This window comes from Aotus nancymaae, unplaced genomic scaffold (assembly GCF_030222135.1).
Source record: "Aotus nancymaae isolate 86718 unplaced genomic scaffold, 86718_ANA_hifiasm-v0.15.2.pri h1tg000067l, whole genome shotgun sequence".
Taxonomy (NCBI): Eukaryota; Metazoa; Chordata; class Mammalia; order Primates; family Aotidae; genus Aotus; species Aotus nancymaae.
In genome coordinates this window covers 15,328,407-15,347,294 of record NW_026988482.1, presented here as the reverse complement: position 1 = coordinate 15,347,294, position 18,888 = coordinate 15,328,407, and the positions used below count along the sequence as shown (strand labels likewise).

Genomic DNA, 18,888 nt, shown 5'->3' with positions numbered 1-18,888 from the left:
GCTTAGTAAACTTTTTCTAACTTTAGTGTGTTAATAGAGTTAATCTGTACTATTTCTTCTTGCTTTGTTTCATTTTTAGGAGCTGTTTGAACTTCCAGTAAGTGAAGAATGTTGACTTGTTACCTAAGTATATTTATTTTTATTCTTAAAGAATAATAAGTGCTTTGTGTATCTTTTGAAATTATATAGTCTATTTATGCGATAGGAATTGTTCCAGTAAGTGAAGAATGTTGACTTGTTACCTAAGTATATTTATTTTTATTCTTAAAGAATAATAAGTGCTTTGTGTATCTTTTGAAATTATATAGTCTATTTATGCGATAGGAATTGTTCCAGTAAGTGAAGAATGTTGACTTGTTACCTAAGTATATTTGTTTTGATTCTTTAAGAATAATAAGTCCTTTGTGCATCTTTTGAAATTATATAGGCTATTTATGAGATAGGAATTGTGCGCCAGTTTCCATTTTCCTCTGCTTTGCAACGTATGAGTGTGGTTGCAAGGGTGCTAGGGGATAAGAAAATGGATGCCTACATGAAAGGAGCACCTGAGGTCATTGCCAGTCTTTGTAAACCTGAAACAGGTAAGCAAATATCTATGCTTTGGATAAAATTCTGGTATTTGTGTCAACTTGTATTAGTAATTTTAACAATGAAATTTACTTTTTCTTTTAAAAAGTTCCGGTTGATTTTCAAAAAGTTTTGGAAGACTTCACTAAACAGGGCTTCCGTGTGATTGCTCTTGCACACAGAAAATTGGAGTCAAAACTGACATGGCATAAAGTACAGAATATTAGCAGGTAAGATTGAACAGCTTTCCTACACAGGTTTTCCAGTCATAATCATTTATGTTTATATCAGTCATACACAGTAATTTGCATGTAATTGAGTATTTACTGAATATTGAATGTATGAAAATATATATAATATTGTTTTAGGTGATTGAAGTAAAAGTACATTTTTCCCACTGCCTAATTTCCTTTCATTCTGGGTTTGTTTGTTTGTTTTTTTGAGAGACAGCCTCACCCTGTACCCAGGCTAGAGTGCAGTGGCGCAGTCTCAGCTCACTGCAGCCTCTGCCTCTCCTAGGTTCAAGCGATTCTTGTGCCTCATCCTCCCAAGGATGGGCATGTGTCACTGTGCCCGACTAATTTTTATATTTTTAGTAGAGACGGGGTTTTTGGCATGTTGGCCAGGCTGGCCTCAAACTCCTGGTCTTAAGTGATCATTCTGTATTGACTGTTTACCTGTGTTTCCTTATGTTATTGTAATACCATATGTCTTTTACTTAGAGCCCTTTGAGACTATTTTCAATATGTTAAATATTTATTGTATGCCTACTGTGTGTCAGGCACATTCCAAGAATAGTAAATGTAATTTTATAGAAGTTTATTTTCCCCAGTTGATCTTCTCTCTTTTGCCCAGAGATTGGATCTAATTTAATCAGAATATAATGTTGAGTCCTAGTAACTAAGCTTCTCTCACCTCACTTGTTTCCAAATCCCCAATACTCTCCCCATTCTCCCCTTGTCAAATGACATCACCAGTGTCACATTCAAGGATTGTCACTTTGACTGTAACTGATACAGACCTACCTTTGAGGATAGCATTTTTGTTTAGGAATATTTCATGATGTACCTAGCAGTTTGTAAGCAGAAAGGAGTATCACTTGGCTGTCCTGCTAATTCTGCCTATTTGGTGGAGGTGGTCTAAACATGAGTTTTTTTTTTTTTTTTTTTTAAAGAAAAACCTCTACCCAAATTATATGATACATATGCATGTCAGGAACCACAAATGTATATAATATATCCTAATTCCTACTAAGGACACATTAGTCTCTTCTTGGTTTATAGCTTCATACTAGCAAGGGTGCTAGGGGATAAGAAAATGGATGCCTTTTGCTGTTTACCCTTAAAAACGAATTATTGAATTGACAATAGTTCTTGAGACTGTCATCTTCAGACATCCTTCCATGCCACTGGATAGACTCTTTCTTGTGCTGAGAATACTCTGTCCCTCCTCGTTAACTTTCCTCTCTTTCTCTACTCCGTTTCTTCTTTACCCTTCCACTGAGACCACCTCTGTGCTTCTATTCTACCTTGTAGGAACAGGTTTTAGCATTTCCCTTATAGCTTAAGCTTTTATATCTTGAATATTGGACTATTCACTAACTAGAAGGTGAGATTTCCATGACCTGTATCATTCATATGGTATAGAGAGAGTTAGGAGACCAGCTGAAGCCAGAAACTAGTGCCTGAAGGGAAATAGCTTAGTACTTTTGACACTGTAGCTTCACATTGATAGAGCTTTGCGCTTTGAAATACAATTTCAGGTTTCAAGGCTTTTTCCTGCTGTTACCACCAGCAGTTTCATTTATATTAATTTTCTCAACTATTCTCTAATGTTCTTACCACCCATTGTTAGAAATTATGTGTTTCAAAAGATTTTAGGTTTCATAGGTGTATACTTCAAGCAGCTTTTATTGGAATTTTATTAGAAAAATCATTTGGTTATTCCAAGTCTGAAATTCTAGTCTCTGACCTTAGATCCTTTTCCTTCCCCATTGAGCAAAAAATTTCTATGATAAAATTAAGGTAGGTTGAGATGTTTTTGGTTTGTTTGTTTCTTTTGAGATAGGGTCTCTTTGTTGCTTAGGCTGGAGTGCAGTAGAACAAGCACGTCTCACTGCAGACTTGACCTCCTGGGCTCAAGCGATCCTCATGCCTCAAACCTTCCTAGTAGTGGGACTACAGGCATGTGCCACCATGCCCAACTGATTGTTTTTTCATTTTTTATAGAGACGGGGGTCTCACTATGCTGCCCAGGCTGGCCTCAAACTCCTGGGTTCAAGCAGTTCTCCTATCTCAGCCTCTCACACTGCTGGGATTATAGGCATGAGCTACCATGCCTAACCTGGGATTTCTTAAGAATGTGACTATCACTGAACAGACGTCTTCTCTTTTATAGTGCTAAAGCACATATTATTTTTGTGTGCATCTCTTTGGTTGCATGTCTGTTTCCCCACCCAAGTTACTTGAGAGTAGAGACCATCCCTTTTTGTCTTTAACCTCCCAATGACTAGCACAGTGCCTGTTCCATTGTAAATACTTAGTTATATAAAGAGTAACATCTTGATAACTATATTAGTAATATTTTCTTTTTTTTTTTTTTTTTTTTTTTTTGAGACGGAGTTTCGCTCTTGTTACCCAGGCTGGAGTGCAATGGCGCGATCTCGGCTCACCGCAGCCTCCGCCTCCTGGGTTCAGGCAATTCTCCTGCCTCAGCCTCCCGAGTAGCTGGGATTATAGGCACGCGCCACCATGCCCAGCTAATTTTTTGTATTTTTAGTAGAGACGGGGTTTCACCATGTTGACCAGGATGGTCTCGATCTCTTGACCTCGTGATCCACCCGCCTCAGCCTCCCAAAGTGCTGGGATTACAGGCTTGAGCCACCGCGCCCGGCCCTAGTAATATTTTCAAAGACCCATCTCTGGGTCCCAAGTTGATCTCATTGTTGGATTGCTAATATTCTTGTGTCACATTTTCAGGATCAGTAATTGTTTTATAGACCTGATCTGATACTTGATAATGAATCCACGAAAACTGTATTGATTGTGCTTGAGTCACAGTTTTTCCTTTTTCACTTAACATTTAAATTAGGTTATGTTGTAGAGGGCAGTAAAGAATAGATTTATGCTTACACATTTTTGGATAGAGCACAAAGTGAATATTCCTTAGTACTGGAATTGTTTAGTGACGTACATTTCCCAATGGTTATGATATAGAGATATTGAACTCCTGAACACACGTGGTTTATTCAGCATATAAAAATGTTAATTCATAGCTTTTTAAAATTGCTTTATAACTTAGACATTTTTAATTGCTTAGATATTTTAAATTAGTGTGTATACATGAATTGCTTACTCTTTTGACTAAACCATTATGTGTTAAAACTTCTTTTTCCACAGAGATGCAATTGAAAACAACATGGATTTTATGGGATTAATTGTAATGCAAAACAAATTAAAGCAAGAAACCCCTGCAGTACTTGAAGATTTGCATAAAGCCAACATTCGCACTGTCATGGTCACAGGTTAGACTTTATAAAAGAACACAGAAGAAAATTGAGTGTGACGGAGTTCAAGTTATGTAATATTGAGGGATAATCAGTTATAAAATCATGTATTATATAGTGGCTCCAGCCTGCGTTCTCTTTTAGCTCTTAATATTTTCCCAAGTGCAAGGTAACCTTGTCATATTCTTTTTGACGTCTTGCAAATCCTATTTATAGAAAGTATAGTAAAATATTAAAAGTACACTGTAAAAATGTACACTAGACTCCTTTTTATCTCTCTTTATATATTTCTTATAGTACTTATTGTACCTTGTGTTATTTGTAGATTTGTTTTCTCTACTAGAGAGTTAGATTCTTGGCTGGGCGCAGTGGCTCACACCTGTAATCCCAGCACTTTGGGAGGCCGAGCCTGGCGAATCACCTGAGGTCAGGAGTTCGAGACCAGTCTGACCAACATGGAGAAACCCCGTCTCTACAAATTTTGTATTTGTAAAAATACAAAATTAGCTGGGCGTGATGGCACATGCCTGTAATCCCAGCTACTTGGGAGGCTGAGGCAGGAGAATCACTTGAACCCAGGAGGTGGAGGTTGTAGTGAGCTGAGAATGCACCATAGTACTACAATCTGGGCAACAAGAGTGAAACTCCATCTCCACCAAAAAAAAAAAAGGATTCTTGAGGGTTAGGAATATATTTTACTCATTTTGAGGTCCTTTGCAATTTTTAGAACTGCAAAAAAAAAAAAAAAATGATTAATAGATATTTGATAGAATTACATTTTTATAAGTAAGATATTATTTATTACCCTAGCTTGATTTCTAGTGAAATAGCCCATTTTTTTTTTCTAGCACATCTAAGGGATTCTCCTGGTGTTACTATACTGTTAATAATATTACATAACTTATTCCTTAGCTGTGTGGTAGCTCTTTTTTTTTTTCTTAGCAGATAATTAGATTTAAGATACTTTATGGTACTTATGTGTTGAGTAAGACTAATATGGAGAAAGTCTGTATACATTTTTGTGTTTTAGACTCTGGGATCTATCTAATAGCATGCTTTTACCATGTAACTCAAGGTAACTAAGTCTGTTAGCATCCGAGTAGTTCTTATGTCTCCTCTGTCAAGGCACTTTTCACCTGTACCTCATCATCCTCTTTTTTTTTTTTTCCCCTTGCCAGAGTATGGCTTTGTGTACCTAAGGTCATAGGAAGATATTCTTGGAAATAGTATGTGGGAATTGAGGAAAGAAATATCTTGCTCTTCTGTTTTGGTAGCAGTGGGATCCACAAACCTTTGCCTGCTTCTTCTTTAAGATCCCATCCTTGCTGCTTTTCTGTTCTTTCTTCTCATGACTGACAAGTTGTCTCGCTTCTCATTTACATCTGTTCCTATTACCTTTCTTAACTTTTTGTTTTGTATATCTTGCTTTTGCAATTTATCCTTTTCTATGGTATGGTGCTTGTGTTCTTGCATAGACCACTAGTCACTGCAAAGTTATTTCGGTAAATATCTATTGAGCCACCTGCTCTGTGTGTAGCACTGTTTCAGGTATTGTGTGGATACAAATAGTGCATGACTGGAAAAGATTGAGAATTGTATTTGGCTTCAAACACTGTGGGTGAGACGTTTTCGTTAGCGTATGCGTGCTTGCATTATTTGAGGCTGGTTTTGATAAGTATGCTCCAGTTTTGTTATTTTTAAACTCTAAAGGAAAGGACCATAGATTATCTTTATTCTGGCAGAACAGTCAAGGAGACTGTAGTAGATTCTCAGCAAGTACTTGTTTGATATGTTCATGTTTCCATTTTAATTTTAATACATTTAAAATATTTTTAAAATTAGGTGACAACATGTTGACTGCTGTCTCTGTGGCCAGAGACTGTGGAATGATTCTACCTCAGGATAAAGTGATTATTGCTGAAGCATTACCTCCAAAGGATGGGAAGGTTGCCAAAATAAATTGGCATTATGCAGACTCCCTCACACATTGCAGTCATCCATCAGCAATTGACTCAGAGGTAATGTCAAGATTAATTGTCCCTTTTGAAGTTTGTTGGTTTATATTTACTCTGTGATGCATTAAAACACAGTAAAGCAAAAACTAAATGAAAACAGAAGTCTGGGTTATTTTTTCAGAGATTGTATTTCATTGGGACTGGTGCAGACCCAGAAATCTCAGTGTTCAAAATTTGATATTTAGCCAGAGATGAGAAGCATAGTTTTAAAGTATAAGAATTCCAGAGAGGAGAGATCCAAGATGGCTGATCACTAGCAGCTCGGGATTGTAGCTCCCAGTGAAAGTGCAGAGAATGAGAGGATGCCACACTTTCATACGAATTTTTGTTGCTCAGGAGATTCCCAGCGGAGGAGCCCCACGGGTTGCCAGCGCAACTCTTGTGGCCAGCACGGCAGTTTTGCCGGCGCCTCGGCGCAGCAGTTCTTGGTGCAGAGTGAGCAGGACTGGGTCCTCTTTTGGCCGATGCTGTTTGGAGCTCCGGGAAGACAGAGTCGCCTATTCAGCTGATGAAAGACGGACTCAAGAAGGGAGCTAGACTGGAGATTCCTGGGCAGAAAAGCACCATCAATCTTAACACCGCTGTTTTGGCGGGCACAGTGGATTGCTCAGATTTCGGCTCTGGGAATCAACAAGTTGGACGTCCACTCAGAGACCTAATTTGAAAGTCGGTAATCACAAAGACAACAGGCAGATAAATTTACAATAATGGGAAGAAACCAGCGTAAAAAGGCTGAGAATACCCAAAATCAGAATGCCTCTCCCTCTACAGGGGATCACAGTTCCTCATCAGCAACGGAACAAGCCCTGTTGGAGAACGAGTGCGTTCCATTAACAGAAGTAGGCTTCAGAAGGTGGATGATAAGAAACTTCTGTGAATTAAAAGAACCTGTTCTAACCCAATGCAAAGAAACTAAGAACTTTGAAAAAAGGTTTGACAAGAGAATAGACAATTTAGAGAGGAATATAAGTGAATTAATGGAGCTGAAAAACATATCACGAGAACTTCACAAAGTACGCACAAGTTTTAACAGTCAAATTGATCAAGCAGAAGAAAGGATGTCAGAGGTCGAAGACCAACTTAATGAAATAAAACGAGAAGACAAGATAAGAGAAAAAAGGATAAAAAGGAATGAGCAAAGTCTCCAAGAAATATGGGATTATGTGAAAAGACCTAATCTATGTTTGATAGGTGTACCTGAATGTAATGAAGAGAATGAATCCAAGTTGGAAAATAGTAAAAAATACTCCCAACCTAGTAAGGCAGGACAGTATTCAACTCCAGGTAATACAGAGAACACCACAAAGATATTCCTCAAGAAGACCAATCCCAAGGCACATAATCGTCAGATTCATTAGGGTTGAAATGAAGGAGAAAATACTAAGAGCAGCCAGAGAGAAAGGTCAGGTTACCCACAAAGGGAAGCCTATCAGACTTACAGCAGATCTCTCAGCAGAAACCCTACAAGCCAGAAAAGAGTGGGGGCCAATATTCAACATCCTTAAAGAAAAGAACTTTCAACCCAGAATTTCATATCCAGCCAAACTAAGCTTCACAAGCGAAGGAAAAATAAAATCTTTTGTGAACAAGCAAGTACTTAGAGATTTCACCATCACCAGGCCTGCTTTACAAGAGCTTCTGAAAGAAGCCCTACACATATAAAGGAACAACCAGTATCAGCCTTTCCAAAAATATATCAAAAAGTAAAGAGCATTAACATAATGAAGCACTTACATCAACTAATGAGCAAAACAGCCAGCTAGCATCAAATGGCAGTATTAAACTCATATATATTATTAACTGGATAAAAAGCCAAAACCCATCGGTATGCTGTATCCAGACCCATCTCACATGCAACAATACACAAAGACTCAAAACCAAGGGATGGAGGAAGATTTACGAACCAAACGGAGAGCAAAAATAAATAAATAAAAAGCAGGAGTTGTAATTCTCACCTCTGATAAAATAGACTATAAAGCAATAAAGATCAAAAGAGGCAAAGAAGGACATTACATAATGGTGAAAGGATCAATGCAACAAGAAGAGCTAACGATTCTAAATATACACGCACCCAATACAGGAGCACCCAGATATACGAGACAAGTTCTTAATGACTTATAAAGCGGGAGTGGGAGACTGTAACATCACATTGTCAATCTTAAACTGATCAACGAGATAGAAAATTAACAAGGATATCCAGGACTTGAACTCAGACCCGGAACAAGTAAACTTAATAAACATTTATAGAACTCTCCACTTCAAATACACAAAACATACATTTTTATCAGTACAATATCACACCTATTCCAAAAGTGACTACATAATTGGAAGTAAATCACTCCTCAATAATTACATAGCATTTCATAGGTTTAAATGAAATATTGGTTGGCTGCTTGTTTATTATTTTCTTCCCTTATTCCTTCCTGTCTCCATTGTTAAGCACAATTATTGGCATAAAAGAGGTTTTCAATTCCCATTTTTAGACTGCATTCTAGCCTGGGCAATAAAGCAATACTCCCGTTCTCTCTCCCTCTTTCTCTTCCTTTTTCTTCCTCTTCTTCATTCTTTTTTTTCTCTTTCTTTCTTTCTTCCTTTCTTTTTTTTTTCTAAAAAAAAAAAAAGAATTCCAAATGTTTATTGTACTCTTCACGTAACTAGTGGTAAAAGATGTAGGTGGTCCATCATACTCAGTTCATGCATCGTTTCAAATTGAAGCTCATATTTAATTGAGTTTCTTTTTACTTTGAATAAATGTCAGGCTTTTGTTGTATTGTATAACATGTCAAATGAAAGAATTCAGTTTTAGAACAAATATGTTTAAAATAGAATTGTTTTACCTGGTTTGGCTGTCTAAATAATGTTCCTAATGTCTCATACACAGGATATTCCAGTTAAATTGGTCCATGATAGCTTAGAGGATCTTCAAATGACTCGTTATCATTTTGCAATGAACGGAAAATCATTTTCAGTGATACTGGAGCATTTTCAAGACCTTGTTCCTAAGGTAAGTAATTTGGGTATATGTATGTATTCACATGAATACATCATGAACAATATTTTTAAGAAATTTACATTATTTTTTCCAGTTGATGTTGCATGGCACTGTGTTTGCTCGTATGGCACCTGATCAGAAGACACAGTTGATAGAAGCATTGCAAAATGTTGAGTAAGTATTGGTGTCTTTTTTTGTTTGTTTTTTGATGAATTATGGTTTCATTTTAGCATCAGAAAAATAATTTTTATATATGTTTCTTACACTATTTCATATATTTATATATATAATTGTGATCTGTAAGATTCATGAAAACTTTGAGTGCCTCTTTAAAAGAGGCTCATATACTTAAACTAAAGTAAAATATCCAGGTACTACCTATGACTTCATTCTTTCAGGTGTTCTATCTTGGTAGAAGTGACTATATCATTTTAGTGAACAGTCGTGTTTCATGTTATTAAGGGAGAACTTTTTGCTGATAACTTTAAAAGTAGCTATACTAAAGACTGTAGGCACAAGCGCTTTGCTCTAAAGATGAGGAAATTGAGACACCAAAATGATTTGCCAATAATGTGACAGAAATAGGACAATAACCTAGGTCATTTCACTTGCAGTCTGGTGCTATGTGCAAAGCAGCACACAATATAATGTGTTCAATATCATGAAAAGATTCATTAGTTTCACTGGGGAAATCTTGGTGTGTTAGCGCTTTATAATATTGTAATAGAAAAGTCTTAATTAAGTTAAATGTTATGTAGTTTAAGAAATTAATTAAAACCTTAACATTGTTTTGTTTCTTAGTTATTTTGTTGGGATGTGTGGTGATGGCGCAAATGATTGTGGTGTAAGTATAGTTTTTGTGATTTACTTTTGTAGTTCTTACTGTAACCTAAATCATATTCACTAAACTTAACCAGTTTTCTTAATATTATTAGGCTTTGAAGAGGGCACACGGAGGCATTTCCTTATCAGAGCTTGAAGCTTCGGTGGCATCTCCCTTTACCTCTAAAACTCCTAGTATTTCCTGTGTGCCAAACCTTATCAGGTAATACAAACTAAAATTATTCTCGTCCCTTTTTATCTTGCTCTAATAATACGGAAGAGAAAATTGTCATAAAAAGTAATGGGAATTTGTTTAATATTAGCAGATTAGCACATTTGAGCTGTAACTTCTTAGTAACTGATTGCTGCTACTCATTTGGTGGCTAAGCACTTTGTTTTAGCTGTTGAATGTTGACGTTAATCTGTCAAGATAAAATTGTGGTTTGGAAAAGGAGTTGAAAATGCCTTTATTCACATGCCAACATTTAATTTCTTTTCACAGGGAAGGCCGTGCTGCTTTAATAACTTCCTTCTGTGTGTTTAAATTTATGGCATTGTACAGCATTATCCAGTACTTCAGTGTTACTCTCCTGTATTCTGTGAGTATTAACATTGTGCACAGGGATAATACTTAATGTGCACAGTAAATTAAGATGTTGAGCATATATGTTTGATTTTGAATGCATCCATTAGTAATTGAGTTTATGTGAGTAGTACCTATAAATTTACCTTCAGTTTACTGTGTTTGAATAGCAGATTGAAAGTTAGAATGAGAGAAGATGTTTCAACAGTGGTTTGTTGAATTTGGAGAATGGTTTGCATTTGGAGAAAAAGTATAAATAGCGATGCCCACAGGTACCCGATCAGATTTTATAATCAAAGTGTTAGGACATCCTAAAGACTGATGCTGACACTGTCCCATTTTACCATTTGTAGAAAGTATCAGAAGGGATGGTATTAGATATTAAGGAAACTTCAAGATACAAATTTACAAGATTGAATATTTTGAGTAAATGTTTGTGTTTTCTTTTTGCCAAAAAACTTTTTAGAGGTTTTTATTGAACATAAATTTTTTTTTTCTTTGAGGCAGAATCTTGCTCTGTTGCTAGGCTGGTGTGCAATGGTGCAATCTCAGCTCACTGCAACCTCTGTCTCCCAGGTTCAAGCAGTTCTCCTGCCTCAGCTTCCAAGTAGCTGGGGCTACAGGCACACACCACCACGCCCAGCTAATTTTTGTATTTTTAGTAGAGACAGGGCTTCACCATGTTGACCAGGATGGTCTCGATCTCTTGACCTCATGATCTACCCACCTCGGCCTCCCATAGTGCTGGGATTACACTCGTCTGCCACTGCTTCTGGCCTATTGAATGAATTTTAAGAAGATGCCTTTTATACTAATGTACTAAACCAAATATTTGTAAATATATGTTATATTTAATTAATTTCAAAGACATATATTTCAATTTTTAAGCAGGTCCAATGTCATTTTTAAGTTGTCATTATTGGGAAATCCAAACTATTAATAAAGCCTGGGGACAATGCTATAAAAATAGTTCCTGAAAACTAATAATGTTTTTAAAATTACTTCTGTAGATCTTAAGTAACCTAGGAGACTTCCAGTTTCTCTTCATTGATCTGGCAATCATTTTGGTAGTGGTATTTACAAGTGAGTATTTTGCTTTGTTATTAATCTTTAAAGTATATGAAATTATGATGTGACTTAATAGATTTTGGTAAATTTACATCAACAATTGTAACATAGCTCACACTTCTCCAGATGCCTTGTAAATATAGTATTTTATTGCTAGTTGTTTACATCTTGCCCCATTTATTTTATTGTTCTATTTTTTTTCCTGAAATATTTGAAAATAAGTTTGGAGTCATTATGCCCTTTTGCCTCTGGCAATTTAAGTGTATTTTTTCTAAAAGCAAAACCATTCTTTTATATAACTAAATACAGTTGTAAAGATCAGGAAGTTTAACATTAATATAATATTATCTGGTCCAAAACTCGTATTCAAGATTTGTCATTTGTCTCAATAATGCCCTTTCTGCCTATTTTCCCCTAGTCTCCTAGATTAGAACCAGGATGTAATCCAGGTCCACACATTTCATTTAGCTACCATGTCTTTTTAGTCTTCTTTAATCTGAAATAGTCTTGTTTTTAGGGGCTCTTGATGCTAACATTTATGAAACAGTGTAGCCAGTCAGTTTGGGTTTGCCTGATTTATTGTCATTAGACTCAGGCTGTAAGTTTTTGGCAGAAATATCACAGAAGTGATGCTGTGTTCCTCCAGATGCACTATATAAAGAGGCATAAGATGTTAGTTTGTTCTAGTATTGGTGATATTAACATCTAAATAAATAATGATGATAATGGGATGTGAGCCACTGAACCAAATGAAAATTCACAAGTCCGTGTGACTGAGAGAAGGGAAAGCTCTTCCCTACAGTAAATGCTAACTAATAAATATGGAAGGAATTAGACTATGACATTTTAGGCAGGTAATTCTTTGTTGTGGGAGCTGTTCTGGGCATCGTAGGATGCTTAGCAGCATCTCTGGCCCCCTTCTTACTAGCTTCCAGTAACTGTCCGTGTTGTAACAGCCAAAAAATATCTCCAGACATTGCCAGATGCTCCCTTGGGGTGCAGAATTCTTTGGTTGAGAACTACTTATCTTTAGTAGACCATAAAACTAGTGAAAGTTTGATGAGGAGCAGGATTTTCACAAAGTATCTTTTCACAAGGTACTAGTTAAAAAAGGAAAAATAGAAACTTTTTTTTTTTTGAGAAAGAGTGGCTCTCTGGAGTGCAGTGGCATGATCTCGACTCACTGCAACCTCTGCCTTTCGAGTTAAAGCGATTCTCCTCCCTCAGCCTCCTGAGTAGCTGGGATTACAGATGCATGCCACTATGCCTGGCTAATTTTTATATTTTTAATAGAATCGGGGTTTCATCATGTTGGCCAGGCTAGTCTCGAATTCCTGACCTCAAGTGCTCTGCCTGCCTTGGCCTCCCAAATTGCTGGGATTACAGGTGTGAGCCACCATGCCTGGCTGAAAAATAGAAACTTTATAGTGGAAAACTTGTGGACACCACCTTGATAAGTAATTAAAGCCTTTTTAAAAAAATGTTTCTGCTGTGTTTATATTGCTTCAAACATTGTTTTTTTTTGAGACGGAATTTCGCTCTTGTTACCCAGGCTGGAGTGCAATGGCACGATCTCGGCTCACCACAACTTCCGCCTCCTGGGTTCAGGCAATTCTCCTGCCTCAGCCTCCTGAGTAGCTGGGATTACAGGCATGCGCTACCATGCCCAGCTAATTTTTTGTATTTTTAGTAGAGACAGGGTTTCACCATGTTGACCAGGATGGTCTCAATCTCTTGACCTCGTGATCCACCCGCCTCAGCCTCCCAAAATGCTGGGATTACAGGCGTGAGCCACCGCGCCTGGTGATCCAAACATTGTTAATGTCTTAAGAGGAAGAAGTATGTATTATTTTAACTGTAGTTTTGCAATTAAAGGTTCAGAAAATGGGGCCATGCATGGTGGCTCACGCCTGTAATTCGCATACTTTGGGAGACCGAGGCAGGCGGATCACGAGGTCAGGAGATCAAGACCATTCTGGCTAACACGGAGAAACCCCATCACTAGTAAAAATACAAAAAATTAGCTGGGTGTGGTGGCACGTGCCTGTAGTCCCAGCTACTTGGGAGGCTGAGCCAGGAGAATCGCTTGAACCCAGGAGGCTGAGGTTGCAGTGAGCCAAGATCCCGCCACTGCACTCCAGCCTGGGTGATAGTGTAAGTCTCTGTCTCAAAATAAATAAATAAATAAAAATTCAGAAAATAATGGTCTCTTAAATATATGAGATGATTAACTTTATAGTTCTTGTGTTTATATTTAGTTTTACTATTTTTTTAATTAAAAAAATTCATATCTGGGGCCCTTTTTATTTTCTAATTAAAAAATTAAAACATTTTTATTGCAGAGATGGGGTCTCACTGTGTTGCCGAGGCTGGTCTCAAACTCCTAGGCTCAAGTGATCCTCCCACCTTGGCCTCCCAAATTGCTGGGATTACAAGCATGAACCACCACTCCTGGCCTAGTTTTATTTTTATTTGTCAGTGTTTTTGCTGAATTTCAATAGAAATGTAAAAATTATTCCTGAGGCATTTTTCAAAAAAGCCTACACTGTTTACTTTTACAGATTATTTAAATATGGTATGATATGTGGCTTAGTTTTTGGGGAGTTTTTATATTAAAAAATTGTTAGGCAAAAACAAATTTTTAAAGTTCCTAAAGAATCCAGTTATGCCTTTTATAGTGACAGATTAATGTAGATACAAACCTTTCTTCTTTTTATTTTTAATATAGTGAGTTTAAATCCTGCCTGGAAGGAACTTGTGCCGCAAAGACCACCTTCGGGTCTTATATCTGGGGCCCTTCTCTTCTCCGTTTTGTCTCAGATTATCATCTCCATTGGATTTCAATCTTTGGGGTTTTTTTGGGTCAAGCAACAACCTTGGTATGAAGTGTGGCATCCAGAATCAGAGTAAGTTGGTCAGTCTATGTAAGAATCCACATAAAATATCTGTGACATATATGATATAAAAATGAGTTTAGAAGTTTATATAAAAGTTTGCGCCAGGCACACTGGCTCATATCTGTAGTCCCAGTACTTTGGGAGGCCAAGGCAGGTAGATCACTTGAGACCAGGAGTTCAAGACCGGCCTGGCTAACATGGCGAAATGCTGTCTCTACAAAAAATACACAAATTAGCTGGGCATGGTGGCTCCTGCCTGCAATCCCAGCAGTTTGGGAGGCTGAGGCAGGAGAATCACTTGAACCTGGGAGGTAGAGGTGTCAGTGAGCCAAGAGATTGTTTTTTGAGATAACATTTGCATGAGGACTGCTTTAAACACTTCCATAATTTGACCTGTATTTGCCTTTCTATCACAGTCACTTCTTCTGGCTTTGGGAAGATGTTCAGGCAAAATCCTAATAATCACTACCAAGATGAGGACCTTAGATCAGTTTCTTAATTTGCTGCTGAGCCTTACTTATCTGTAAAATAAAAAAGTTGGAATTAATCTCTGGGGCCTCTTCTAAACCAAGAGTATTTTGTGCTTCTAATCTTTCTTCCCCCAGTTTAGGAAATGGCATTTTAAAACTTACAGGGAAAAATAAATTAGGTGCTAGTGTTCTATGGATCACAACATATAACATTGTTTTAATTAATTAAACATATACGTTAATTTTGTGGAATTAAATTTTCAGATGTAAACATTTATTTCCAGTTTGATTGTGAGGTATTGTCTTTAAAAATTTGAGAAGATTTAAAGAAATTTAACATTACTTTTTTTATATGTACATGAAAACACAGGAAAAGAAGGTGGAATTTTCTTGAGAAGCTTTCCATAGTTTTCTTGCAGCAGATTAACATTTTGTGAGCACCTACCTGTGTTTATAGTTAATGTTTTAGTAATGGCTGTTGGGGACTTCTCATAATTAGTTGTGTGTGTGCCTGATGGTCCTGCCGACCTGAAAGTAGAAATGAGGGAGAGCCATAGCTGGAGAATATTGAGGGCAATTTCAGCACTGGTGACTTGTGAGGTGTTTGCACAAGTCATCCTACTAGTCCCTATGTAAACTTGTGATGTAGGTACCAATATTCACCAGTGAGGAGGTAGGCTGAGAGAGAGTAAATAATACTTCTTCAGTTAGCACTGAAAAGTGATAGAGCTTGGGTCAAACCCGTTGTCTCTCTGCTTTCACTCTGCCAAAATTACTCCCCAAATTAAAAAACTGAGGGGGGCTTATTTAATATTTCTTGATTCTAATTTTTGAAGTGATTGAGATGTCTGACTGAAGAGAAAACCCAATAATCTTGTGCCTGTTTTATACGTCTTATGTTGGTATTGTTGGATCTTTTGCTATAAATATCACTATATTTCTATTTGTTACGGTAGTGATTCAGGGCAGTTAAGGTAAGATTGGTTTCTTTTGGGAAATGAGTATTGTGTTTACTAATGCAAACATTTTTGCATATATTCTAGTGCTTGTAATACAACAAGAAGCCTGTTTTGGAATTCTTCACACGTAGACAATGAAACCGAACTTGATGAACATAATATACAAAATTATGAAAATACCACAGTTTTTTTTATTTCCAGTTTTCAGTACCTCATAGTGGCAATTGCCTTTTCAAAAGGAAAACCCTTCAGGCAACCTTGCTACAAAAATTGTAAGTTTGGCATTTATTGTGATTTCCACCCTGCCTTGCCGCTTTGAAACAAATGTAGAAGAGAATAATTGTAACAGTCTTTTCCACAGCAAACCAGATCTTCACAGATAGAATGAATGTAGTGATTTAGATGTTTACAGTTGTGTTTTACTTTCATTGGTCTTTGCCACCCTAAAACTGAAACCACCAGTGCTGAACATTGCTGTTTTTCACATCCTGGTGCCTCTGGCTCCAGCATTTATTTCTACAACCCATTGCAGAGGGAGTTAGGATTGGAAGAAGAGACAGAGGTTCCTCAGGTGGAACAGTAGGCATTATATCCTTCTGGGTGGTCTGCACAGCATCAGCTGTCTTCTTCATTTCTGACAGTGGTATGGCCTGTGTTTACCTCTGGGATTCTTCGTTTCTAGTATCTTTGCATGCTATTGCGAAAAGGGCCAGTATACTGAATGGAGGCCTGTGCCATGTGGACTTGTCTATGGCAATAGAATATATCATTTTGATTGATCAAAATTAAAGTTTATGGAAAAAAATCAGTTGCTACATCTAAATTGCCAATTTAAAAATATTGAGAATACAGTAATATATGGAACAACTTTTAGACTTAGATTTCTGCAGTATTTTGGAGCAAATATCAATTATTTTTCTGTAGTTATGACGAGGTGGCAGTGTTCTAGTTGGCAAGATGCCAGGTCACAGGTATTGGTATGTCATAGGAGTAACAACTATTAGTGTCTTGGTCTCATATTAGCATTTATAAGGCATTTTCTCATTCATTAGCTTATGTCACTTCTACCCTGTTGGTTTGTAGGGCAAGTTTTATTACTTTATATTTTGGACAGGTAAGATTAAAATCTAATCTTAGTGGTAATTTTCCCCCTTTTTTGGCCCTCTTTTTGGAACTGATGTTTCTTATTTTAAAAATAACTCTATTATTATTTACTTATTAGTCATATAGTGCTGTATAACTATACTAATAGCTATGTTACTAAGAACTGTATTAGAACCATGCTGCAGGATGAAAAACTTTCCACAGAAAGTTTGTCACAGTATTTCTAAAAGGATTTCATCACTACAGATAGCTTATAAGGTGAATTTAATAATTAGTGTTGGTATACGTTTTATTTTTAGTTCAGCATTTTTAAATTTCAAGGAAATATTGAATACATTTAAGAGTAGCTAAAAACATCTATGAAGAAACATTGCTTTTTTTTTTTTTTTTTAATTTGAAGGAAACTGATATTGAGACTGGTTTGCAAGCAAGACGGCTCTATCAAGAAAGTTAATTTTAGAGATCTACCCTGTTCACACTGTTTAAAAAACGAAAGGAAGAATATTAGTTGCCTGTTTCTAAAATGCATCTTCTATATGTTTGGAAAACTTTAAAAAAAAAAGGCTTAAGAAATTTTGTATTGTCATTTAATTTCCAATTACTTGAATAAATAATAAACACTTTATTTTTGGCCACTGGATGATTTTAAAAATGTATTAAGATTATATTTAGCAGAAATATAACCATGAAACTATATTGTCTTTACTATCAGCGGCTTGTATACTTCTCTCGGTGGGTAAACAGAAGTACATGCTGTTATACAGCATGCCTTCTGAAAAGCACAAAAGGAGCGTACAGTTGACACAGGCATTCTGCTAGTTTTCACCTCTTGTCAGTTTGTCATTGGGTCCATGAGTAGTCCTTTGCTAGGACCTGCCAGTTGTTGTTCTCTATAAATGGTGTGTAATGTATTAAATGTATTTTGAAATGATTATTTTTAAGAATTAATCTGTCTTAGGCGTTTTAGGAAGTCTCTTTACAGTTTTTTCCTTTCTTGTGCTGGTTCACTTTCAATCTAAATTAAACTTGACTTCAGTCTGTGTGGTTACCTGTTTTCAACTGCAGCTTCACGGTTATATTTTCTCATTCAACTCCTTTCATTTCAAGGGTCATGATATGCACTTAATTCTTAACTCTCTCCTTTTAACGACATGTGATTTCTTGGAATTTGGCTTTAATTTTTTTTTCTTTTTTTTTTTTTTGTCTGACATTACTCTAGGCTTGTCAGTCAATGGCTTCAGTTTTTAACGCAGTTTCTTATTGGATCATCCCTCTAGTTTATCGCTTGTGCTATCCCTTTCTCTGTCTATGAAGGCATTACTACTGAATTCCAGTATGTTTCCTATTCAGGGCCTATGTATCTTTTTCGTATTCATCTAACATGTCTAAATTGGCTGAAGCAGTTCAGATACCTAGAGGCCCTACAGAATAAGGTGACCTTTTAAAGGCATAACTGGATAAGAGGCGAGGGATAGGAATAAAAAGGTTTAAGATTCGTGGCTGGAGGTTAGAAGGTCCTAGTTATTGTTTGGGGAAAGAACAAAGAGATAAATAATTAGGAATGAATAGTATATGTGTGTCTACTTTATTTCAGAGTCACTAAGGAGAATAGGAAGGAAATCCTTTCTGATACCTTATTTTGACGCCATAGTCCATCAGTGGGATCTGGTATCATTAATAGCACATCATATATTGCCATAAGCTGAAAAATATTTAATAATGACTTCAATTTACATGTTGCTATATACTTTGAATACTTAAAAATTATTATTTCCTATAGGATCCTCATCATACCCCATTTTATAGATAAAATAATTTGACTCTAAATGACTTGCTCAGATTCACATAGCTTTATGAAAGAGTCAATCTAAAACAATCTAAATCTGAGGAATACTCTTGACCCTGG

At 36.5% G+C, this 18,888-nt stretch overlaps 1 protein-coding gene across 7 annotated transcripts in view; it reads left to right on the top strand.

The window, feature by feature from the left end:
* The window catches only part of ATP13A3 (ATPase 13A3), a 94,702-nt gene that overhangs the window by 56,856 nt on the left and 18,958 nt on the right, over positions 1 to 18,888 (top strand). For all 7 annotated transcript variants that reach the window (XM_064366943.1, XM_012448952.3, XM_012448956.2 and 4 more), the window contains 13 exons: positions 80 to 97; positions 428 to 581; positions 677 to 797; positions 3,966 to 4,090; positions 5,915 to 6,090; positions 8,969 to 9,091; positions 9,174 to 9,253; positions 9,881 to 9,923; positions 10,015 to 10,124; positions 10,404 to 10,500; positions 11,495 to 11,567; positions 14,281 to 14,458; positions 15,963 to 16,150. In XM_064366943.1, the coding sequence (XP_064223013.1) occupies positions 80 to 97; positions 428 to 581; positions 677 to 797; positions 3,966 to 4,090; positions 5,915 to 6,090; positions 8,969 to 9,091; positions 9,174 to 9,253; positions 9,881 to 9,923; positions 10,015 to 10,124; positions 10,404 to 10,500; positions 11,495 to 11,567; positions 14,281 to 14,458; positions 15,963 to 16,150 (1,486 nt within the window). The remainder of the gene's footprint in view (positions 1 to 79; positions 98 to 427; positions 582 to 676; positions 798 to 3,965; positions 4,091 to 5,914; positions 6,091 to 8,968; positions 9,092 to 9,173; positions 9,254 to 9,880; positions 9,924 to 10,014; positions 10,125 to 10,403; positions 10,501 to 11,494; positions 11,568 to 14,280; positions 14,459 to 15,962; positions 16,151 to 18,888) is intronic.